Below are 26,187 nucleotides of genomic sequence, written 5' to 3'. Positions count from 1 at the left end.
TAGACAGAACAGTGTCCCCTCAGAGATGTCCACACCCTAACTTTGGAAACTGTGAATACCGTGTTTCCCCAAAAATAAGACCTAGCCGGACAATCAGCTCTAATGCGTCTTATTTTACTATAATATAAGACTGGGTCTTTAATATAATATAATATAACATAATATAATATAATTAATATAATATAATAAATATAATATAAAATATCAGGTCTTATATTAATTTTTGCTCCAAAAGACACATTAGATCTGATTGTCCAGCTAGGTCTTATTTTCAGGGAAACACGTATGTTACCTTATTTAGTAAAAGGGACTTTGCAGATCTGATTAAATTCAGGATCTTGAGATAGGGAGATTACCTTGTAATATCTGGGTGAGCCCAACAAGTTCTTTTTTTTTTTTAACTTTTATTTATTTAGTGTGTTTTTCCAGGACCCATCAGCTCCAAGTCAAGTAGTTGTTTAAATCTAGTTGTAGAGAGTGCAGCCCACACCGGCCAGGGATCAAACCCGCAACTTTGGTGTTTCGAGCATTGTGCTCTAACCAGCTGGCCTCCAACAGGTTCTTATAAATGAAGGAGGGAGACAGGAGGCTGAGGCAGAGAGAGAGAAAGTTAAATGACCGAGTTAATACTGTGCTGCCCACTTTGAAGGTGGAAGGGGCCAGCAGCCAAGAAATGCAGGCAACTTCTAGAAGCTGGAAAAGACAAGGAAATGGATTCTCTCATCAAGTTTCCAGAAGGATTGCAGCTCTGCCAACAGCTTGATTTTTAGCCCAATACGACTTATTTTGGGCTTCTGACCTCCATAACTTTAACAGAATAAATTTGTGTTGTTCTAAGCCATTCATTTTGTGGTAATTTGTTACAGTAGCCATAAGAAATCCCTAATGTTCTTGCCTCCTCCCCCTATTTCTTGTTCCAGGTTTCCCCTAAAGTTCTTTCCTTCTTGGTTAGGCCGAAATGGAAAGTTCCCAAGTGAATTCATACCATCGGGAGGGTCCTACCAGTTCCACAGTTAGGGAACCTCTGCTGCTACACTTACTCATTAGTTGCATTTGCTTTTTTGTAAATTGTGTTTATGGCCTTTGCCCCACTGCTGACTCTTAATAGTAGAAAAATATAGATCAATAGTGCCACTCCGAGATCCCACAATGAGCCGTACTCTCTCATGTAGCCATCTATCCAGTCATCCATCCAAGAAATGTTTGCTGAAGGCTACCGTGGGCCAGGCATTGAGCTAGTATTGGGGTGCGAAGGTGACAGCACACAATCTATGCCTTTACAGAGGTCAGAGATATTAGGTTTTTATGGCTTGAGAACAAAATGGATAGTTTTGTTTGTTTGTTTGTTTTGTCCTGTGGCTGTTCTAAGATTTGTTTTTTTTCCAGAAAGCAATTGAGGTACATGGGAGCCTCTCTGACTAAGTAGCAGGGACAGGAACTACACTCTGGTTCCATTTTTGTCTTCCAGTGTGCATTCAGGCCTAGGCAAGGGTTAAAGAGCTCGATGCTAGATAAGCACAAATGAAAAACAGCGCAGCCCAGTGCATCTCTGCTTAGGATAATTTCTCCTCTCTCTTTATTCTCCCCAGTCCTGCTTTCCTGCCTCTGACGCAGGGAGCTAAGGGTCTGAATGAAACATGTTCCAATTAAATTTTTGTGGACAAAGGCCACACATGGCTTCCTCAGATAACAGGTGGCAATAAATCCATCAGCACAGCCACTTTCAGAGAACAGAGTCCCCACTGAACTGTTAACAGGTGCCAGTAGCTCACTGAGTACCTCACACAGGATGGGCTCTAAGGTAAGAAATTTCTCTCTCTGGACAAATGTAATCCTTCCTTGTAATATGTGTGTCTCAGCAGAGAATTTTGATTCTAATGTAAAGTTGATGAGTCATTTGTTGGCAAATTCCTATTTGGTTGGTTGGTTAGTTGGTTGGTTTTTTTTTTGTTTGTATTTTTTGGTCTATCTTTATAGTACTTATTTTATTCCATTTTGCATTTTTTTTAGTTTTCTATTGTTTTACTTTTAGTCTCTTTACTTTCTTCCTTGTGTCTCCTAAGTACATTTGTATGTAGAAATACCTGATTGATACAGAGAAATGAAGGGTCTTAAATGGTTGCATACATTTTCTGGTTACAACTTAACTGGGATTTGGTGCAGTGGGACCTCTTGGTCACTTAGAATTGTAGTGTGGATAACGTTCTTCTCCCAGCCCTGGTCTTAGAACAGAAGAGAGTCATATAGTAGCTCAGTGCTTGGATACTTCCAACATTTGAGGCTGACTATTGAACCCCAGTAATAAACATTTAACATTATTTACTACTTCTATTATGAAAATGGTTAATTCTGAAATATTTAGAAATTACAGAAAAAGAAAAAGAAGATAATTTAAGTCATTGATTATAACAGCTGACATTTGGGTATATATCTTTCTAGTCTTTTAAAAATGTGGACATAAATTTCTTTTTTATATAACTGAGGTCAAACTATACAGTTTAATATCTTTTTTAAAACTTAACATCATACTGAGAGTATTTTCTACGTCATTGAAATTATTTGAAAATATGATTTTAAGAGCTGTTTACATTCTACCATTAAAATGTTTCATCTTTTCACAAATATAAATAATTCGGCAATTCATAATTTTAAACATAAGTTTTTGACTACACTTCTGATCATTCCTTTAGGACACATCCTTAGAAATAGAGTTACCAAATCAAAGGCTATACAATTTTTGGAGCATGGTAGAAATCTATTTTAAAATTTATGTGATACCTTTGATACCGTAAGAGAAAAGCCCTACGAAAGAAAATGAAATTCTTGCCAGAAACTGTTGTTACCTGGAGTTTAACAAAATACTGTTACTTAATGCTGACTAATGACATGAAATCCTAAGTGTAAAACTAACCAGGAAAGTTAGTATTTCATTTACACAGAGTAACACACATTTCTGAGAAGGGATTTATAGCTTGAACAAAAGGATAGGCGTGCTTCTTGTACCACAGAGCATCGGAAGATGGCAAGGTACACTCCTGCCGTTCTGTGACCTGACACAAATCTCCCAGCCTGGAGTCTCAGATTTCTCATCTGTGAGAGAAAAGGGTTGGTCTAGGTCAGTGATTCTCAGTGGGCAGTGTGAGTCACATTTGTGGCAAATGAGATATTTTGAGGTGACACACGGACATAGACCATTGTTTTTTGGGTGTTTTTTTTGTGTTTTTTTTTGGCATGGCACATAGTTATTTTTTCAAACAATAATTTATTTCAGTTTTTTTTAATGGAGTTAGAGGGAAAGACTAAGTAAATAATAGTACAAGTAGTCCTCAGATACGCCATAACCATCAAGGTGATAGGCAAATGACTGACATTTGAAAAACAAAAAGCTAGGTGATCTCCAGAAACCTCACAACGTGCTAGGCAGAATTCCCCATTTTAAAAAACTGGTAAGTGTAGCACTTACTTGGAAGGTATTCTGGAAACCAGGTGAAGTTATTAAGATATATAAGAAGTGACCAGAGACACAGGCACGGAATATTTCCAAATACCATCCTAGGTACTACGTGCAACTCTGTGTACTTTTTATTTTAACAGTGAGTTTCACTTGCCTGGGCAGACTTTCTCCCCTCTTCGGTAAAGGCTGCAGAAGGACCTTCCCTGAGAAGCCAGCCCGAGTCCTCACCATGCTCAGGGCGGTTTTGGATGCCCCTGGGCGGTTGCTGCAGGAGGGGAGAGAGTCCCGGAAGCTCGTGCTGGTAGTGGTGTTTGTGGCGCTGCTTCTGGACAACATGCTGCTTACTGTGGTGGGTACGTCGGGGTCTTTGTGTTGGGGCAATTTGTCTGGGCTCCCACAGCACACACGCTGAGTGCTTTCAGCAGTGAATGGACTTCACACAGAGTTTGCTGAAAAGTGAAGGACACAGCAGGAAATGGAGTCTGGAGCTTGCTAACCATTGCTGAAAGGCCCAGAGGTTCAAAATCAGAGAGTATCTGACCAAAAAAATAGGCTGACTGAAGCCAGAACGGGCATTCCTTTTCTTTCTCTTCATGCTGCCTTCCCAAGGTGCTCATGTCTCCAGTGGCCTCTGCAACATGAGTGTCTGCTCACTGTGTGGCCTTTCCAGCGTCTGCTCTACCAAAATAACACACTTCCTATCGATATTCAGGGTTTGATCAGAACCCACCTTCCTAGCAGTGCATTCCCTCAGAGTCCTGCTGTTTTTAGTTGGTAGTCGATTCTTTACACTCAGTTATGCCAGCATATAAATGGGTGCTACAACTTTGCCCCACTTGGGTACAATGTATGCTTTTAAACAAGAAGCTTTCAGAGACAAATTGTTAATCCAATATAGTCAGTTCTTGTGATATGTGGTTAGGTCCTCTAAAGTTGCTGCAAACACTGAATTTAGACAATCCTGAATCATTGCTCCTACGGGAAATATATACAGCTCACATCCCATAAAGATGAGAATCTTAAATCCATAAAACAATGCATCCTGGTAGATTCAATTTTCTTTTAAAAAGAGAAAATGAGGTTCAGAACGTTAAGTGAGTGACCTGTCTGAGGCTGCCTCACTAACAGGTGCCCGAAGGTGGGATCCCAGCTCTGTCTCTCTGGCCCCAGAGCTGGAGCTTCTCACCCCACCCTGGCCTGCGGCTCCCGACTCCATGCTCTGCCATCTCTGCATGGGAGCTGAAACAGGAAAGCAGAGTCCGCTTGTTCAACCTCAGCTGGGAAAGTGAGCATCTGATGACTCAAAAATTTCCCCGCTCTCCACATGTATGTCCAAGAAAAAGCACGATAGCTTCGCGAGTATTGATTTTGAGATTACGAATAAATTTTAACCAGTAGGTGAATTGGCCAATACGGAATCCATGAATAATGAGGACCAATTGTATGACAGTTGGAATTCAGGTACTTTCGCTAATAGGATCATTTGGGGCAGGCACAGTCTTTTCGTGGGCTTCAAATCATGTCACTTAGGACACCTGCCTTGAGCATGAAACTGAACCTCATAACAACGCCCTTGAACTGACTAATGGTAGAAAGACAACCTGCTTTTAGCCCTCATGACTTGTCCTTCTTGACTTTCAGTGCCCATTGTGCCCACCTTTCTATATGCCGCAGAACTTAAAGAAGTCAACACTTTGTACCTCGGCCCTATCACAACTTCCCAGCATGCTCTCCCTTCTCCTGCCTTTTCCACCATCTTCTCCTTCTTTGATAACAACACCATGGCTATTGAAGAAAGTGCGCCCAGTGGAACCGCATGGACAAATGGCACTTCTGGTACCATCAGCCCTCCAGTCACTGGAGCCATCTCAGCCCATAAAAACAACTGTCTGCTAGACACAGAATTCTTGGAGGAAGAAAACATACGGGTCGGCGTTCTGTTTGCTTCAAAGGCTCTGATGCAACTTCTGGTCAACCCATTCGTGGGGCCTCTCACCAACAGGTATCTCAGTGGGTTCTCAGGGGCTCAGCAGTAAGAGGATGGGCTAAGGTATCATAAAGGTGGTTAGAAGGGAAAAAGAAAGAAACTCACTTTTCATGATGTTGAAGAAATGCCATGGGCATTTTATTTTCTTAGTGATATAATGACTACTGAGTACCAAGAAGAGAACCAGTGTACAGAAGTAGACCTTTGATGTTATTTTAGTGTTCTGGATCGTGGCTCCAATGGGATGAGGGTGGAAATGGGACAAGCCTATTGTAATCTAGAGCACTGGCTTCTTGGCAGGTGTGTTTGGGATTATCCTGAAGTTTCAAAGGGCTTACACTCTAGCTAGGCTATCCTTCCTGGAAACGAATACTTTGGTCCTGGTCTATGGATAAATTTGCATGTTTGTTTACTTGCTTATATGCATTCACATATCATATCCCATCTCGACACTTGCATTCATAGACATATTTTACCACGTACTCAAATGACTCTTCCCACTTACATTTCTCTTCACAGTTACATGAAAATATATAGTCCAAGTATAAGGATGCCTAATGGAACTGTGTTTGTTTTTTTTATCCCTTTTAGGATTGGATATCACATTCCCATGTTTGCTGGCTTTGTTATCATGTTTCTCTCCACAGTTAGTAAGTAATTTGCTTCTTTTTTCCCCCCTCCACTTTGATATTATCACATGCACTACAATGAAGGAGGCTGGGTTGAATTAGCTAAGTGGCCTATGATGCTGATTTAAATGTTTTGCAGTTTTTGGCATGGGGACTAGAATAATAATGGCAATTCGGTCTGGCTGGAATTTGTATATTCTGCTGTGGAATAGATAGTTCACTTCCTTCAGCTGGGGAAAATTGTGGAGGCTGTTTTACTGTGTGTGTGTGTGTGTGTGTGTGTGTGTGTGTGTGTGTGTGTGTATGTATGTAATCCTTTGAGTGAGTTCAGTAGAAACCTCCCATCTTTGGGAAGCAATCACATTACTTTGATAACCAAAGGTAAAAGGCAACTAACAAAGAACGTGAATTGGACAAGAGTAACTGGAAAATTCCCAAAAATCTATTTCAAATAAGAACAATTGAAGGTTAGAAAATGTTCTCGCACAGAAAAATAGATTTGCTAAAGAAACAAGAAAGAGAAAGGTAAACAGTCTATCCAGTAGCATGTTAATATTCCTAAATAAATGGAGATGGAATAAGAACAGTGAGGGAAAAAAACATGTCTGGCAATTGACCCTGAGAACTCAAATCAGAAGGAATGAAGGGGGTGCTGTGGACCCCACTAGTGGCTCCTGATCCTCTGCTGACTGCTCGGAATGACACACGTTTTTATCCCTCCTGTTTTGCTTACCACCTTCCTCTTGCTTTTCCGCCTTTTCTATTGCTTCTCCTCAGGTTTTCTTCCCTTCCAGCATAGGGCTTGACTCTTTAGCAACAAAGGCTTAAACAGGAGTTTGTCGCATTCAGGGCTGCAAGGCTGCAAAGTACAGGAGCTCACTGTGTGATGTTCTTTCTGGAAACTGCAGCTTACTTGAGAAAATTCTAGCTGAATCCAAGAACATGAGGAAATTCAAGTTAGAAACATTTATTGAACTTCTAGAAGCTCAGCCCAGGCTAAACAGTAAATTAAAAACTAATAAGGTGGTCTATTTCACCACAATGAAACATTATTCAGTCTACAATCCTTTATGGCTCACATATATTATGCCTCAATGGTAAAGGTCTCTGTAGGAATGTAAAGAAGGAAAAGACACATTTCCAGCTCCCCAGGAGTTGATGATGCTGTTACTGCACAGAGAGTTCATCCACCCAGGGCTGGCAGAGCCAAACACTAAACACGGAGAACTGCAGTGGAGAAAGATTGGCTATTTTATTACTATGAATGGTGCCACCCTGGAGAAGGGGCAGCTAATGCTCAAAAGCCCGAACTCTTTGATGGTGTGTAGGTTACAGATTCTATTGAGCAAATTCACAAGACATTGCCGGTTAGGGGTTTCGGGTAGAGCTGGAGTTCATTGGACAACAGTGAGGTAAGGGTAATAAATCATTTCTTCAGGTCTTGAGGACAGTTCTGAGGTCTGTTCCAGAGTCCCCTTGTCTGGTTTCATGGAAAAGTAGCCTGGGGATCGTTCTACCTTAGGACTCAGGAGCTGAAACATAACTTAGCTCAAGATGTTATCTTTAGCCTGCCAGAAGTCCGGACCTTGTGATGTTTAGTCAGTCTGCACTACTGTCTTCTGCTGCCTTGGGGGCTACGGATTATCCAGGGGAAAGGCTAGGTCTCTGAGGGATATACAGAGGGTGCAGGGTGCCAAAAAAATGTGTATACACAATTTAAGAAAGAAAAAAACTGCATTAAAATTGTAATATTCAATATATACCGACAACAAAAGATGAACACAAGTCACGTGTGTACATTTTTTCATATATCTATATATATGAAATATATATATTATATTATATTATATATATTTTATATATATAATATATATTTTTTTCATATATATATATATATATATATATATATATATATATATATATAGAGAGAGAGAGAGAGAGAGAGAGAGAGAGAGAGAGAGAGGTGATTTCTAGAGCTAGAGTTTAAAGCTAAATTTAATCAAAGTCGTAAGGACCCTGGGTTTCAGTGCTTGCCTGGGGAAACGTGACAAACATCCTGCGGAATAAGATAATGCTGGAGGATCCCAGACTGTTTAGCATAAGGTCCTGACTCGCTGCCAAAAACTCATGTTTTGAAAGCTTTTCTTATCTATCAAACTGTATATATTAAATAATAATTATTGTCGCCACGCCATAACCAGTGTTGCTATACTGAGTTGGCCTGATTCTAGCAAAGGTTTGGTGTTTGGGGTCTTCTATGTCATATGAGGGTTAGGGCTTTGGAAATATTAATACTAAAAAGAGGTTGCTGCTGTCTATTACCACCTCAAAGGCCCCCAGCTGGGGACATTGCTTAATATGATTAGGAGCTAAATGGTGGCCCGTGTCAAGATGCGAAGTGAAAAAGAAATTGCTTTGGTCTTCCTAAATAGGATGTCCAACTATTTTCCTTTGCCTGGGGTTAAGGGGCCTCCCAGGATGCCAGACTTTTGGTTTTAAAACCAGGAAAGCCCAGGCAAACCAAGATGTATTGGTCACTGTATTCTCAAAAGACATAGGAAGAGCTGACCTTGAACAGATTGGAAATCAAAAAGCCTAGGAGAGGGTGCTAGAGGCCTGGCAAGGGCAGACCAAGCATGTGCATGTTAGGGAGACGGTGCGATCGTGTGGGGAAGGAGTGGGAGAAGATTATAAGACGTCAAACAAGCAAAAACATCTGTAATGAATGGGCAAAGGGATTCCAATTCTGCTGATGCAGACAGCCTGGGAGGGAGTCGTCTGTCTTTCGGGGGTATTGCCCTGGAACTGGAGGTGAGACATGTCTGCACTTACCAACCTTACACCAACACCCTGTAATTTACTTTTTGATAACACACTCTTGTTTGGTTCTCAGTTTTGTGTAGGTTAGTCTCTAGTAGACTCAACCTCTTCAAGGGTGTGAACTGGATGTCTATTGCATACCTGCTGCAGAGTCTAGCACAACTGCATGCTCAGTATTACTTAGTAAATACTCCCTGATTTCATTTGGCCAAAAGATCTTTCAATATAAGGTAAGGGGAAGGATCCGATTGGATAGCAAGACATTATTTTAATGTCTACCCAGTCAGGTACACATAGCTTTTGTGCCCGACATCCAGGTCACCCAATGCAGCCCAACAACGGCAAAGGTCAAATCTGGGTGTTGCATATGAAGGATCCAGTTCCAAGACCAGGGCACTGGACTTCTTGGACAGCCTTTATTTCAGTGGTCAGAATGTTGGATGTCAGACTTCGGGCAGGAAATGTGGAAATCCAGCCTTTTATCCACTGCGTAGTGAATCGGCTTATGCTTCTGGGGTTTCTCAGGCTTCGTGCCAATTAAAATGCAATCCTAATGAAGGGGTGGGAGATTAGAAAGGCAACTCCAAAACTGGGATCAGTGAGCATGCTTTATTAAAACATATGCGTAATGGCTCACGTCTGTAATATCATGGCACGTTTTCTGGTGGCCAGTGAACAAAGGCAATTTACTAACTGGAGCTTCTTGCTCTTCTCTTTGCCCAGTGTTTGCTTTTTCTGGTACCTATACCCTGCTGTTTGTGGCTCGAACCCTTCAAGGCATTGGATCTTCATTTTCATCGGTTGCAGGTAATGCTGACATCTTACACATACACACACACACACACACACACGCACGCATGCACGCACACACACGCACGCACACACACATGCATATACCACCTCTCTTACCATCTCTTACTACCTTCAGACCCTATAAGATTTACATGAAGAAATTAAGGAAAATATCCCAGGAGGCAGGAATTGTGATTCAAAACCAAGATAATTGTAGAATTGCTGTCAGTGTCTGTAAGTTCCTGACTTAACTTCCTCTGAACATGTTTAGATGCCACTAGCTCAAGTGAGAGCAAGTCCAAGATAAAACCATGAAGTAGGCCAGGCTTTTACTTAATGCCACCCTGTGGTGTTTTCTCGGTCCCCTCTTACTCTTTTATAGGCACGGTAGTGTTAATTCTACCAGTAGCACTGTCACAGTTTGTAAAGAATTATCAGATACAATATTGAATGTAATCCGATGCCATTTTACACATGAGTGAATGGACATGAGAGCCCAGCCCGCGCTCTCTTCCAGGCACTCAGGACTTCCAGGCTCTTTCAGGGCATCCCTGTTAAATAAAACAGCTCTTATGTTCATAGATTTTCCCTTCTTTCACTTACTCCATGTCTCTTCATTCAGGGAAAAGTGCTAGGAAATGCTAAAATGACATGAAATGCAGTGTCATGGGACAACCGTATATTGTGTTACCCTGCCCAGAGACTTTTGCACTTCCAACAATATTCTGAATAGGAGTGAGCAATGTGGGTGTTTGAGGGAATGGTGGGGCAGTGTTTGTAAAATACTATGGGTTCAGTTTTTTAAAACCCCTCAAGCTGAAACTCTAGCTAAGATGACCCCTAAAGGTATAATAGGGCAGAGGCCAGGGACTCTGTGGGAGGAGCAGAGAGAACTCCTGCAATGCCAACTTCATCTGTCAATCTCAGGTCTGGGGATGCTGGCAAGCATCTACACCGATGACGACGAGAGAGGCCGTGCCATGGGAATTGCTTTGGGGGGCCTGGCGCTGGGACTGCTGGGTAAGTGGCACCTGGCCCCAGATCTAGGTTCAGGAGTGTAAGGAACTACAGACTCTCTGAAGAGGGCTCCAGGAGGTAGGTTTTCCTAAGGTCAGGAAAGACAATATTTTTCTTTCCTTCTCTCCAATCATGTTTGAGTCCTTCTAAAATTTTGCCCAGAAAAGGCAAATCTCTTTCCCCTTAAGAAGCTGAATAGCCCATGAGGGCCTGGGAATGGCCCAGAAACCTAGTCTACTCAAGGGTGTGGATCTCCCCACGTTAGCCGCCACTGCCTCACCTTGGCTTCCACACGTGTCCAGCTTTCAACGTGAGAGCATGCTCTCGGTCAGATTTTGTGCTAAATGTGTTAGACAGAATCTCCTGCAGTCCTCAGCACCATGCTGTGAGGGAGGAACGATTGCCCTCATTTTGGAGATGAGGATAAGATGAGGATAAGATAGTCATCCAAGGTCACACAGCCAGGAAATGCCAGAGCCAGGACACAGACAGATTTTCTGGGCTTGAATCCCAAGCTCCAAACCATAAGGTTGTACTATTGTTAAGCTTCATCCCTCATATGATGTAATTGACTAGTCAAATAAGCCACATACTTTTACTGAACACTTATTATATATAAGCACAATGCTAGCACAGAGGGGAGAGAGGAAAGAAGCCTCAGACATGGTTCCTACCCTGTAGGAGCTGATAAGCTAATTCAGGAGGAAACAAGTCTCTTCACTGGCACATACCCTGCCTTCTACCACCACGGGGAGATGGAACAAAACTCCTGCTCTTTGTTAGTACCCACCTACCCAGTCACTCAAGCTAAAACCAGTGCATGCTGGTCTTTCTCACCTCTCACTCCCAAATGAATATGCCCATTATATCCTCTACAAGGAAGGCACTTCTTCAAGGTTATCTCCTCATCACATCTCAGTTGGAATATGGCCTCCTGCCTGAACTCTAGCACAGTCTCTCCTTCTTCCAAGGTACTCTAGAAGAAGCTCCCTATGTCCAGAGCTGGTGGTATTTCTCCCCTGCTAAAAAAACACTGACGTTTCTTTCTAGGCCACGAGACCAAGTAGATGCTTTATCTGGATGTGCAGGGCCCTTGGCTAATCAGCCTTCCCAACCTCTACTCTTTCTCTCCCAAATACTCATATTCTAGTAGCACTGACTTTCTTCTACTTCTTCTCCAACCCCACTCTTTTCTGCCACCTCCATGTTCTTCACACGATTCTTTCCCACCAGTATTACCCACTTGACAAAGCCCATGTAGCCACCTGAACTCACTCCACTGTGTTTAAACAGCACTTTGGAGATAGAAGCTTTGCTGTTGAGCTTTACTTTTCACCATGTTCTAATTATTTGCCCCCACCCCCACCGCCCGTCAATCATGCACGTTTTCTCCATGAGAACGTGTGTCTCTTGGAACCAGGTCTTCATCTCTGAATCCCTAGAACCTCATGTGGAGGTCAGCCCAAGTAGACCTCCAATAACCACTCATTGGGGCAATGTGGACAAGTCACGCCTGCTGGGAACTGGCCCTCACCTCTGGAATCTGTGTCTGCTTTGTCTTCCAGTGGGAGCTCCCTTCGGAAGTGTGATGTATGAGTTTGTTGGGAAGTCTTCACCCTTCCTCATCTTGGCCTTCTTGGCCCTACTGGATGGAGGTGAGTCTCCATAAGAAGCCACCAGGAAGGTGATAGTCCAGGTCAGGTTGGGAATGCATTATGTAAGCTGTGGTGTCCGTCTTGACATGTTCGAATGGATCAAGGACTGTACACCCTAGGGAAGAAGAAAGAAACTCAGGGAGTTGGATCTGTGCATGATACGGTGATAACAGTGTGGCTGTTAAAAAGCCTCCAACTAATCAATGGACAAACTAAACTGTCACTCTCCTGCTTTCTTTCTTAGCACTCCAGCTTTGTATCCTACAACCTTCCAAATTCTCTCCTGAGGTAAGTAGACACCAAGCTCCATTGTCAAGAGGTACATACAGAATGGCTAAGTACAGCGACCCAGGCATCTCTAGGTCATCGCTGCCAAACCGTGAGAAGAAAGGTAAAGAGGAATGGAGTCAAGGAAAGCGAGAACTATACGTGGATTCCCAGATAGGGTCATACTTAGGGTAGTGTGAGGGGTTCAAAGGGAGTTTGGCCTCATGTTAGATGAAGATGGAGGAAGGACCTTATGAAGAATCAAAGAAACCGTATGAGATAGATAAATAGATAGATAGATAGATAGATAGATAGATAGATAGATAGATAGATAGAGTCACATACCGCATAATGTTTTGGTCAAGACAGACCGCATACACAACTGTGATCCTATAAGATTATAATGGAACTGAAAAGTTCCTATCACCTAGTGACATTGTAGCTATTCTGACATCATAGCCATCATAATGTCGTAGCACCATATATCGTTCATGTGTTTGTGGTGTAAACAAACCTACCGGGCTGCCAGTCATATAAAAGTACAGCACATACAATTATGTACAGTACATAATACTTGATAATGATAACAAACAACTATGTTATGGGTTTATGTACTTACTATAGTATACTTTTTATCGTTATTTTAGAATGTACTCTTTCTACTTGTAAAAAAAAGAGTTTGCTGTAAAACACGATGCTGGGTTACACTGGCAGCAGCTTCGTACATCTCATGCTTACGGCGCCTCTTGTTTGCATCATTCTCTCTTGTGCATGAATTAACCTTGTGTTGTTTTGTACTGTAACATCCTGTACAGGCTTGTAGCCTAGGAGCAATAGGCTACACCATACTGTATAGCCTAGGTGTAGGAAGCGATACTATTTTATGGGCACTCTATGATGTCTGCATAATGACTAAAGTATCTAAAGACACATTTCTCAGAATGTATCCTTATCGTTAAGCAGCATATGACTGTGTGTGTGTGTGTGTGTGTGTGTGTGTAGTCATGTGCTAAGTTTATATATATACAGAGGGTGTCAAAAAATGTATACACATTTTAAGAAAGGAAAATTGTATTAAAATTGTAATACTCAATATATACCGATAACGAAAGATGAATACAAGTCACATTTGACTTCTGCAATTACAAGAGGTGCTCAAAGTGGTTACCATCAGCGTCCAGACACTTCTGATTATGGCGAACTACTGCTTGAGCCACGTTGACCAAAGTGTCCACTTGTATACGTTTTTTGGCATATATATACATGTGTGTGTATACATATATATGTGTATGTGTATGTATATATATATAGAGAGAGATATAGATAGATAGATAGATAGATAGATAGATAGATAGATAGATAGATAGATAGATATACACACACACACGTATGTATATATGCATAGTTAACTCAGAACCAGAAGGAGATAATGACTTTGGGATCTGAGTATTCATAGTGATAACATCTCAGAGCTAGAGAAGCCCTTGGAGGCCACCCCGGCAACCTCTCCTCCAAGAGCATCCTTCCAGACTGTCATTCTATCACAGTCAAATATCAGAGTTGGTATTTGTCTGACTCCAAGCCAAAGATGGCTCTGAGAAATCCCTATCAAACCATGAAGAAAGATAAGAAAGTGCAAAAAAAAAAAAAAAAAAAAATGGGAAAGATTGAGCTAAATATCCTGATTTTGTCGCCCAGTCAGACCAAAGTGTGGGTCACCTAGGGACCCACGGCTTGTGCTTGGCATCTGGAGTGGGACCGCACTGTGGAACTGAGCCCTGACCCCATGGGGGCTGCACTGACTCCAGGTGTGCACCTGCTCAGATTCTGTGAAGATAGGAGACGTATACAAAGTACAAATGGAAGTTTGTGTTGTCTGTGTTCTCAGAGTGCCACGGGGACGCCGCTCCTTACACTTCTCAAAGACCCTTATATCCTGGTGGCTGCAGGTAAGCAGACAATGCCTCCCTTTGGGTGGAGAGAGCATGGGCTGCAAGGCAGCCAGGGTGCCTCACAGAACGGTCCCCCAGGCTCGCTCTGCTTCGCCAATATGGGAGTGGCCATGCTGGAGCCCACGCTGCCCATCTGGATGATGCGGACCATGTGCTCCCCTGAGTGGCAGCTGGGTAAGTTACCTCGGTCCTCGTCTCAGGCTTGAGCACAAGTGTGTACCGCTACCCCTTTCTCAGGTAGTTAAGAAACAGCATCAGATTTAGTTCTTCAGGGGCAAAGAGGGACAATGTGCTTCCTTTGTAGCATTTACCTGCCCGCTCACACCTGTGAATCAAGCCTGATTGGTGGGTAGAAGCCGCTCAAGCAGGGCAGGGTAGGATGGGGTTGATGGGGGCTATGGAGCAGTAACTTCCCATGTGGTGGACCCATTAATGATGTCCAGTCAAAGGGCCTAGGTTTTCATTTAGGCTCCATTGATTGGCTATGAGAACTGCAAATCACGGGAACTTTCTGAGCATCACTTTCCTTGTCTCTAAAATAGGCATCAGAGCACTACCTAGTTCAAAGGCTAATTTGTGGGATAAATGGCCTTCTATGTGGAAATGCTTTGCACCTGTAGAATATGAATATGTCCCACTGTTACCATCACATTTTGGCTCTTCAACAACCCTTCCCCCAGGTTACCCTTTCACTATCTTTTCACTCTAAAAAAGGGAGCTTGTGGAGTATGTTGTTCTGTAGCCCTCACCCAGGGAAGGTGCTGGGCTCTGTACCCCAGTAGAAAGCTCTGGGCCCAGGAGAGAGGCCTCCAGCCTCCTCTGCTCCTTGGAGAGATGTCCTTGTGATCCATCTGACCTTAGAGAGGAAGTGCTTGCCCTTTCCAGCCTGAGGACAGGGGACAGGGAAGGCTACGTGCAAATCACTCAGTCACTGCAGGGAGGAAAGTCTTATGGGGCCAGAGGGGACGCTGATAAGGACCTGATATAGATCAGCATGCAACAAAAAGCACTAAATCTAATTTTTAGGGCACAATTCTAAGCAAGTCTTCCAGCCCCAAATTGAATTTTTCTGGGCTGCAGCTGCCTCTGACCATGACAGTTAATCGAGTTAGTTGTGTGCTCGTGGTAGCAAGCATATCCCGCCCAGAGGCTCCAGCCATGCAGGTGGGAACCTCCGCTCAAAGTGGCCCTTCTCCAGTCTTCTTCACCCACAGGACAGAATGTTAAAAGCTAACTAGTCATCAGCCAGTAACTGGTAAATTGTTGACCTAATTGTAATCGTCACAACAGTTTCTATTCGCACTGGTTCCTCTCAGTGCAGAGAAGCAGACAGGCAGGTGAGACCCAAGGAAGCTCACAGGGTAATTCCACGCAGTCCCGCCTGCAATGCCAGCTGCAGGAGAAAGCCCTCGGACAGTAAGTCAGAGCAGGAGGAGGCTTTGTCTCCCTCTATCCTTGACACCTTCGTCAGTGCTATCTGCATCAAATCGCCTAAAGAACTTGTTAAAACTCAGATTGCTGGTCCCCACCCAGCAATTCAGTGAAACAAGTGTGCATTCCTAGTGAACTTCCTGGTGGTGCTGACATGGCCTCAGCGACCACACTGAAAAACATTGCTCTAAATGCAGAACACCTCTCTGTGCCGGGAGGAGAGGAAGTGAGGCTTTTAAGAGCGGTTGTCATCTGTGACTGAGCACTCTCTTAATGGCCCCTGTGTGCCCGCTGCCCCACCGAGTGGAGGGCAAGCTCAGTTTTTGAAAACAGTCCTGCCTGGGTTGGAATCCTGATGCCCTCCTACTGGTTGTGACCTTGGGTAAGTTATTTAACTTCTCGTGGACTCCATTTTTTTCATTTGTAAAAATGGAGTTGCTTTTCAGCATTGTTTTCAGGACTCAATGGATCTATGAATGATAAAGGGATAAATCAGCACAGTGCATGGAATACAGGATACACTCAGTAAACAAAAATCATTACTACTTTCATGGTTGTTTTTGTTTAAATCACCCCAATAGTCACAGCTATGTGTAATCCCCACCCCCGATGTGCTGTGAAAAATACATGTATGTCTATGGACGTATAATCTGAAACAGCTGTTTTGCACAGAAGGCCACTGAGATGCAAACTACACCCAGGTGCTAAAGAATAAGCCACACTAAGGAAAATCTCATTCAGGAAATTCCACATCATTTGCAATGACGTTGAAGATAATATAGGAGGTTAGTGGGCTTCCTAGAGGAGCTCATTTCCAGATATCAGGTAAACAGTTAACTAGCTATAACTTCTAAGAATTTTAAAGCAAGTAAACATAAACAAATGTGTATAGTTTGAAATAGACTGCCACCTGTACAGATTGAGTAGATTGCCACCTGTACAGATTGAGTAGATAAAGCCACTAACGTATACTTCACTTCCACCCCAGAGAAGAGAATATTAAAAGCAAACAAGCCATCAGCCAATAACTGGTGAATTGTTGACTTTGGGTTTAATTGTATTTGTCACTACAGTTTCTATTAGGCAGCACTGTTTTCTCTCAGTACAGAGAGGGAGAGAGGCTGATGAGATCCACCGATACTCACACTGCTGATTCCAGGCAGTCCCTTGTGCCAGAGCCATCTGTGCTGCCACACTGGTGGTGCAGGTGGTGGAAACACCCGGAGTTGGAGTGAGAAGGTGTGGGTCCAACTCCTGACCCTGTCCTCCGCGGTCATGACGCTAATAGTTAAGGCCAGTACACAGATGGCATTTATTCTGGGCCAGGCGCTGTGCCAAATGGTTGATATATGTATGTCATTTAAGTCTCACAACCAGCCTACCTAGTAGGAATTATTATTATCCCCATATTTCAGAAGTTTCTTCATCTGACCCAATTTCCCATTGCCTCCCAAACCCGGGGCCTTGTGGAACTCTGTCATGGACAAGCATCCCGTGCCCTCAGCCTCTTCTCTGAACATGTCCTTTATCTTCTTGCCCTAACTGAGAGCCGAGAACACCGTTTCCTGCAGCCCTCTTGGTGGAAAGTCCATGTTCCTCCAGACTTTGCTCTCCTTTGCTGCTTCTGAGTCATTTCTTCTTTGTTCTCCTTCAAAGACCCCAACTCCTTTAGAGCTCATGTTGTTAGATTATACTGCCACCCCTCTTCTTTGCAAACCCTTAGTAACCTTTTCATTCATTAAAGCTGTCAACACCTGGCATATATTCTTTATAATTCTACTCCCGTCACCATTTTTTGTGACTTCAATGTCCAGGTGGATAATCCTATGAACATCTTGGCCTGTTCCTTAGTCTACTCTCTTGCAATGATCTTTTTCTCCTCTCCACCTTAACCAAGCAAACCTTTATATAATCTTGACCTTGACATTATCATTAATTGTATCGCCTCTGAAACCTCAGTTCTAAGCACTCTAATTATCACCTTACATATTCCCTGCTCAGGTATTCTAATACCTCCATACCAACAAATTTTGGCCACATTGAGATCACCGATCCATTGGCCTCAGTTCTGGTTCTATTTCCATCACCACTCATGTCTTCACTTCTTTCTTTACTCAGCTTGGATTCCGTCATGATGGATCGAAATCCATCATTAATGTCACTCTTTGAGAGCATTGGTACTCCTTTTCTGATTCTCCCGTGGGGTTGTCACCTGGCAAAGCTTTGACTCTGGTTAAGCCTATCTGGTTACCAACATAAGCAACGCAATGGGACTGTAGAAAAACACACAACCAAGCTGGATCTCACCTTAGATTTATGGCCACAAATCTAAAGTAGGTTTTTTGTTTGTTTTTAGCTCCTCTATAATCTTTTTTTAAATTTATTTTTAATTATAGTTGACTAAAGTAGGTTTTTACACTGTCCAATAATCTTTCTATAAGTCCCACTTTCTTTTTTTTTTTTTTGGCTTTTTTAATTATTAGTTTCAGGTATACAAAGCAAACATAACGATTAGACATTTACAACCTTCACAAAGTGATAACCCCAACGAGTCTGCTACCTCTCTGACACTGTACACAGCAATTACAGTACCATTGACTATCTTCCCTATGCTGTACTTTACATCCTGTGACTATACATATTTCATAATCATAGCTGACATTCAGCATTATTTTATATTAGTTTCAGTTGTACAGTGCAGTGGTTAGGCATTTATATAATTTTTTAAGTGGTCCCCTGATAAGTCTAGTACCCATATGGCACCATACACAATTTTTGCAATATTATCGACTATATTCCACATGCTGTTTTCGTGACTCCCAACTTGTACTTCCTGATCCCTTCATCTTTCTCACTCGTCCCCCCAACTGCCCTCCCATCTGGCAACCATCAGTTTGTTCTCTACATCTACGAGTCTGTTTCTGTTTTGTTTATTCATTTATTCTGTTCTTTAGAATCCACATATAAGTGAGATCATATGGTATTTGTCTTTCTCAGTCTGACTTAGTTTCCTTCCCACTTTCCACAATGACTGTGATACTTCTCCATTCAGACCTCACCTTCATCATTCTCAGCTCCTAGTTGTTGAGGAAATAGAAGGGAACGCACACATTCCCATCATTAAAAATACCTAGTTTTCCTGCACCTGTATCCACATCACTGCTTTCTCTTTATGGGTGAAGCACCTCAGCCCCTATCAAAGGCCAAACTCCTTGTTTTTTCATCTTCTAGATTACATCCTCTCTCATCTGCTCCACTGACTGCTCTTTTTCCCCTTTGTAATATCCTCTTCCTCCTCCTCTAACTTATTTTTTTTTAATTAAAATGTATTGGGTGACAATAGTTAGTAAAATTACATAGGTATCAAGTGTCCAATTCTGTAATACATTATCCATATATCACATTGTGTGTTCACTACCTTTGGTCAGCTCTCCTTAGGGAGGAGTCCTTGAAAGCTCAGACTTTCTTTTCTGTTTCTTCTTTCTTAGATGAGCCCAGCCGTTCCCATGGCTGTAAGAGCCATGTGTAAATCAGTGAGTCGAATGTTCACATCTGTGTTCAGCATCTGTCCTGGGAACTCTAGACTCGTGTGCCCAACTGCCTGGCATCTCCAGTTGGATGTCTAATAATCCTTTCAAACCTCTCGTGATCTCCCCAAGCTTTTTCTTTATCTCCAGCCACCCAACTGACTAAGACGAAAACCTGGGAGTCATCCTTGATTTCTCTTCCCGCCCCACTCCTCCTATGCTCGCACCCAATCCAACAGAAAATTCCACTGACACTACTTGCAACATATCTCCCATTTTATTCACTTCTCTCCAGAGTGACCTCTGAGTCTCTCTCACTTTTCTCCTGGGTTCTGAAGGTGGCTCCTGCCTTCCACTCTTGTGCTGTGAACCCATTCTTCTAACCAAACCCAAGGGACTTTAAAGATATAAATCAGAATCCGCTATTTCCAGCCAAAGCTTCCCATTTCCCTCGGAATAAATTCCAAATTCCGGTCATACGTTTTCTATCACTCTCCACTTTGCTCATTGTGTTTCAGCCACACTTTCAGACCTCCTTTCTGTTCCTAGAACAGACTGAGTGGTTTCTTCCTAAAGCCTTTATATTTACATTAGGTACTTGTTTGGGGGACTTGTTTGTTTGTTTATTTCTGCTTGAAGGCTCTCTTTTGATTATTCAGGCCTCACCTTAAATGTCACCTCCTCAGAGAAGCCTTCCCTGAGCCCGAATCTAACTTAGCCCTTATTCCTGGTCATTCTGCCATATCACCACATTAAATTTTCCTCACAGAACTTACCATTTTTCAAAATTATCTTTTTCATTTTTTTTATTTGCTTGTTTATTATCTGTCTCCCTCCCCCGTGAATATAAGCTCCCTAAGAACTAGGCTTTTGTCTATCTTAGTCACCCTTCTATTCCTAGCCCCTAGAATACTTGGCACATGGTAAAAGCGCATTAAAAGTACTGAACGATTGAACAGGTGACTGAGACTCAGAGAGGGTAAATTGCCCAAGTTCACAGAGCTAACACGTGGCCAAGCCACAGTGTGAATCCAGAACGGTGGGGCTCCCCAGCCCATTCCAGAGCTCCTGACTCTATTGTCACAGAAAATCGTGTGACCAGGGCTTCAGTTTACAAAATACTTTACATACATTATCTAAGTTGCTCCTCACTATAAACTGTGATGATATAATCATAGCTTTGTTTTTCCCAGATGTGGAAACCAAGGCTCAGAAAGGTTTAGTAACTTACCCAAGGTCACGACCTGTGCAATAGAAGCTCAGGTAAATAGCAAGGCAGGGTTTTGCTTCCTGGGAAGTATGTACGTCTTTCTCTAAAGCTCATGTTCTTATGCTGATAGCCAAGGATATTTTATACATGAGAATGGCTCAGTAGGGCCGTTCATCTAAGTGGGTGCTGGAAGCTCATTCAATGTATCGAAGCTAAGCAAAGCACTGCTCCTGAGGATCGCAGAGGTGTGGGATCCTACGGTATCGGCTCTGGGTTTGCACAAGAATCTCCAACCCACAGAACAAAGTGGTTTGCGTTCCTGAAGGTAACAGGGGGACTTCACCGTCTTGTAGGAAACAAGGTGTTTTAGGGTAAACGGGGCATGTCCTAAGGTGCGGACCTTTGTCTTTCTACAGGCCTAGCTTTCCTGCCTGCCAGCGTGTCCTATCTCATTGGCACCAACCTCTTTGGTGTGTTGGCCAACAAGATGGGTCGGTAGGTAGCCCGGGGATCTAGGAGGAGCAAGAGGAATGTGAGATGGGACAGTGTTGTGAGGTTGTCCCTGCACCTGGGATGATGAACAGCTTCTCTGAGTTTGAAAGTTTACAACACGTACACGTGGATAAAAACTGCCCAGCGGGAGGATGGGGGTGGGTAGGTGGTAAGGCAGCAGAGAGAAAGGAGATGGTCCTGAGCTGGCTGCAATAGAAGAGGCAGTGAGGGACAGTCCTGCCTTTCCCGATGTTTGTCATCCAGTTGAAGAGAGAAAATAACCCCACAGAGCACAGGTATGATAAAAGCAGTACTTTGGGGCAGCGGTTGTCAAACTATGTTCCATGGAGCCTTCAGGAGCTCTGCAGAGGTGCGTCAGAGGCACCCAAGGGGTGGGGACTAGGAGGTCTGAGTCTGGATTCTGTTCCTTCACTACAGTACGAACAGCTTTAATTTTATCTTTGAAGTTCAGCATAAGGATTTTAAAAATATGCTCAAAAACCACTGCTATAAAAAATCAGAGAGAGGAAGATGTGTGGTATTTTTCTGAGTCCGGTTTTTGAGATAGACTTTGAAGACCAACTCAAATATGAATAGGGGAGAGGTAGTCTGAGTTGGGAAACAGCATGAATTAAGTTTAAGGGTTACTCCCAAGGGGCAAGTACCTTCTCAGTCAACTGGTTCTTCTTCTAAGGGAAGGAAGAATAGGTCCCATTGCATCTCCTCTGCTTCTACTACGGAAAGAGGCATGGAGCCTGGGAAGAGATGAGGGCAAGGAAAGAACATGTATAGATGGGTTCATCTTCTCAGGTCCTAAGGGATTCCCAGAGTTAGGGTGGCAGGACTAGCCAGAGTAGTGGTGATGGGGTGACAGGCGGAAGGCATCTCTCCCCTTTGCACCAATTGATGACAGCTCTTTTCTCCCAGGTGGCTGTGCTCCCTGATTGGCATGGTGGTAGTCGGTACCAGCTTGCTTTGTGTAAGTATAATAAGGTCTAGAAGAGAGAGAGACACCCAGACATTTAAACACCACTTTCCTTTGAAATGAGCAGAGGGTTGACTTGGCAAGGACTGTCAGAAAGGCCATTTCTGCGTAAGGAGGAATTCAGCCCTGGGAGAGATGTCATGAGGCATTCCATTGAAGGAAGGTGAGGAAGAGGCAGAGGCCAATCGGGCCGCTAGAACCAGAGGTCTGAGGCTCTATGTACAAGTATATGAAGCAGTACATATTGGTATCTATTTCTGGGGCCAGCAAGATGGTGCAGTTTATGACTTCATTTATTCATCCTGCCCTGACAGCACCCTGTAAGCCACTAGGTGAACCATCGTCTGTGCCTCAACCTCCAGCACCAGAATGTTTGGTGAAAGAAAGAAAGAAGGGCTTCTCCATTTTCAACAGCCCTGTTCGAGCTCTCTAAGCATTCCTTTTCTCCTCACATGGGGATCTTAAGCACACTTGCCTCCTAGGCTTGAGGGAGCTGAGAACAGGACTGTAAAATACTGAGTACAGCACTCAAGAAAGGCTGAGGTCCTGGACAGGAGTACAAGCTCCAGATTCAGTCCCAGCTTTACCACTTGATGCTTGCGTGACCTTGAGCTAGTTATGTCCCCTCTCTATGCTCAGTATCCTCCTCTGTGCAGAGAGGATTCTGATAGCACCTCACAGGGTTGCTGAGATAATCTATATAAACCACAGCAGTGTCTGGCATATAGTGAGCCCACAGTAAATCTTAGCCAATACTCTTGATAAAATATAAATACCCCTTGAGGAATCATTCCCCCAAATTATTATCCGCTACTAACATCTAAAAGGTAGGTTAAACTTCTGAGGGGGTGAGTGTGCTGGCGAAGCAGTTTTGGGTGACAGATACCCAGGGAGGGAAGTAAGGAACCAGCACAAGAGGAAAGGAAGGCTTCCGTGGGTAATGGGGAAGGCAAGACAGTGAATTTCACAAGCCTGTTGATGCCAGCTGCACTCTAGCTTATGGGTAATTCGTTATTGGTGTCTCCTCTCTGTTTTCTCTCTCCAATGGCTACCAAGTTAGCGTTTGGCCTAGACCTTTGGATGATATTGTTAATAGAAAGGAGAGGAGACTCCCTCCATTCAGTGAAGAATGAGGACAAAAATGTGTGTCTGGGTGGAGGAGGGTAGAGAAAGGGGAGGAAGGGTCTATGCAATAGAAAAGGACCACGGTTATGGTAGAATGGAGTCACATATGAACCTCAAACTTGATCTTGCCACTTGTTAGCTCTATAACTTTGGACAATGCATTTCACCAAACAGCACGAGTCTAGTTTGCGTACGTTTGAAATGGAGGTCAAGAGTCTTCTTCACAAGGAGGTGTGAGAATCCAAATAGATAACATATGTGGCACAGAGCAAGTGCATTTCCTGTGAAAGCGCTTCGTTGTTGTGCCGCCCCCCACGTAGCCCTGCTGGACTCATGACGAACTCTTCCTTCTTCCCGATACAGGTTCCTCTGGCTCATAATATTTTTGGCCTCATTGGCCCCAATGCAGGGCTTGGCTTTGCCATAGGTAAGAAGTCCCTTAAAGGAAACAAGAAGTCCCTCAATGGTGGCTTTGAGGCTGATCCAAGGAGGTCTGTAGAAAGACCGAAAGACAGGAAGGCAGCTGGTACAGGTGGAGAGAGCTGGGCTTGTAGTCCTACCTGGAATGGCTGCTGTGCTGAGGGCGCGGACTAGAGGAGGAGGGGGAGGGAGAATGCACTGACAGGGAGGGGACTGGGGGTGTTGCTGACAGAAGGTGTCCTGTTTGCTCTGACCACAGGCATGGTGGATTCCTCCATGATGCCCATCATGGGACACCTGGTGGACCTGCGCCACAGCTCCGTGTATGGGAGTGTCTACGCCATTGCTGACGTGGCTTTTTGCCTGGGCTTCGCTGTAGGTATGTTGGGGACGGGAGCGGTCTCCCTTTTCTGCTGTGTACCAGCTGGAAGTGGAGCTGGGAGGCTGGTCCTCCCAGGGTACCAGAGATACCTGGCCCTGGGAGCCCTCTGGGTCACCTACTGTCCCTCCCGTGGTGTCTCCCATGTGATTGAGGCTTAATAAACACTAGTGACTTTGATTTGTTCCTCACAGGCCCATCCACCGGGGGTGCCATTGTGCGTGCCATCGGCTTCCCCTGGCTCATGGTCATTATAGGGGTTGTGAACATCAGCTATGCCCCTCTCTGCTACTACCTGAGGAGCCCCCCAGCCAAGGAGGAGAAGCTTGTAAGGGGCTCTGATTACAGCTTTAAAAAAAAATCTTCTGTATCTTTCCATGTCTCTCATTCCTTTTCATCCTGTGCTCTTATTTCCTCCCTCCTTAATCGTCTCTGCTTTGCCATGTTTTCTTTTGTTGTTGTTGCTGTTTTTTTATTGGGGAAGGGAATAGGACTTTTATTGGGGAACAGTGTGTACTTCCAGGCCTTTTTTCCAAGTCAAGTTGTTGTCCTTTCAATCTTAGCTATGGAGGATGCCTGTTCAGCTTCAATTTGTTGTCCTTTCAGTCTTAGTTGTGGAGGGCACAGCTCAGCTCCCGGTCCAGTTGCCGTTTTCTAGTTTTAAGGGCTCAAGGTGTCGTGTTCAATCTTAGTTGCAGGGGGCAGAGCCCACCATCCCTTGTGGGACGCGAGGAGTTGAACTGGCAACCTTATGGTTGAGAGCCCACTGGCCCATGTGGGAATCGAACCGGCAGCCTTCGGAGTTAGGAGCATGGAGCTCTAACTGCCTGAGCCACCGGGTTGGCCCCTGCCATGTTTTCTAATCCCTTTTTCATCTTTATCTTTCCTTTGTGCCCATCCTCATTTTCCCGTCTCTCCTCTCACTTTTCTCTTACGCCAGACAGTTAAGCAGAGTACTCAGAAGGAAAAGGGAAGTTTGTAAAGAGTTGGGAACAGGGACCATCAAAGGTAATCTGCAGTTACAGTACGTGTAGTTACTAAATTACCAAATGATCTCCCTAAAATTGGCAGAATTCCACTGGGCACATTCATTCATTCATTCATTCACATCCACCATTATCTTTACCAGGTCAAAACCCCAGGGCAGAGAACCACATCCTATGATTTTAGTTAACAAGATACTTTCCTCTTATTGAAGCATAAGCACATTGAGGGTCTGGGTGGGTTAGAGATGGATGTGGAGGCTGCTCAAAGGAACAAGAGAAGGTCTGATGGGGGTGGTACCAATTTCATCTGTAGCCTGCACTACCACTGTTAGGATTCAATGAAAACATATCAGATGTTTGTCTTGACCAGGGGCGCTACACCTAGGTGCGCTGGGAAGCCTGTGCACATACAGAAAGCAGGAAGAGGGTTCTATGCTTGCTCCTTGAGCCTCTCCTGAGCAATGCCAGACTTGGATGAACTAGCTGGGAAAGGAGTGGGGAGGCTGGTTAAAGATGTGCAGTGATTCCTCTTCCTGCCTCTTGCTGCAGGCAATCCTGGGCCAGGACTGCCCCATGGAGACCCGGATGCATGCAGCCCAGAAGTCCAGGAGGGCATTTCCCCTGGGGGAGGACAGCGATGAGGAGCCTGGCAGTGAGAAGTAGCAGCAGAAGGTGACCCCTGAGCCTGTCCCATGTGGATCCATGAGGCTCAGACGTCACTGACCACCTCTTTCCCTGGAACCAGATCACCGTGGGCCAACCAGGAGGCTTCCCTTCCCTCTTCCGTGGGTGTCTCTTTTCCTCCCACAGGTGCCATCTCAGGTTCTCTCCTCACCTATGTAACCCATATCTCTCCCTCTATGTTTGGCTGCCTCAGGCGGCCCATCTTTTGTGGGAATACAGAGTGATGCTTTCTTGCAGCTTCTGGGAGGCTGATTAAACTTGAGCTGTGACAGGTTCTGCAAGGGATGACTCATTTCCTGGAGGCGGCACAATATGCCCCTGAAACCAGTGGGGTGACTGACAAACCTCATTTCATCTGTTGTTTGATTTTCTTGG

The 26,187-nt window shown here is 44.0% G+C and overlaps 1 protein-coding gene across 1 annotated transcript; it reads left to right on the top strand.

Annotated features, from left to right (window-relative positions):
- The first annotated feature begins 1,666 nt into the window (after positions 1–1,666).
- SLC18A1 (solute carrier family 18 member A1) lies at positions 1,667–26,086 on the top strand. The gene is made up of 16 exons (XM_019744628.3): positions 1,667–1,801; positions 3,595–3,807; positions 5,096–5,456; positions 6,033–6,091; positions 9,614–9,697; positions 10,610–10,702; positions 12,265–12,354; positions 12,599–12,642; positions 14,510–14,570; positions 14,652–14,747; positions 21,158–21,236; positions 22,161–22,212; positions 23,707–23,770; positions 24,023–24,142; positions 24,337–24,470; positions 25,678–26,086. Exons 2-16 carry the CDS (start codon positions 3,684–3,686, stop codon positions 25,789–25,791), a joined length of 1,575 nt encoding a protein of 524 aa, XP_019600187.3. The 5' UTR covers positions 1,667–1,801; positions 3,595–3,683; the 3' UTR covers positions 25,792–26,086.
- Positions 26,087–26,187: the final 101 nt, after the last annotated feature.

The sequence above is a fragment of the Rhinolophus sinicus genome, chromosome 15 (assembly GCF_057876585.1).
Source record: "Rhinolophus sinicus isolate RSI-liver-muscle chromosome 15, RSI-T2T, whole genome shotgun sequence".
NCBI lineage: Eukaryota > Metazoa > Chordata > Mammalia > Chiroptera > Rhinolophidae > Rhinolophus > Rhinolophus sinicus.
The sequence above is the reverse complement of the archived record's forward strand: the minus strand, read 5'-3'. Positions and strand labels throughout refer to the sequence as shown.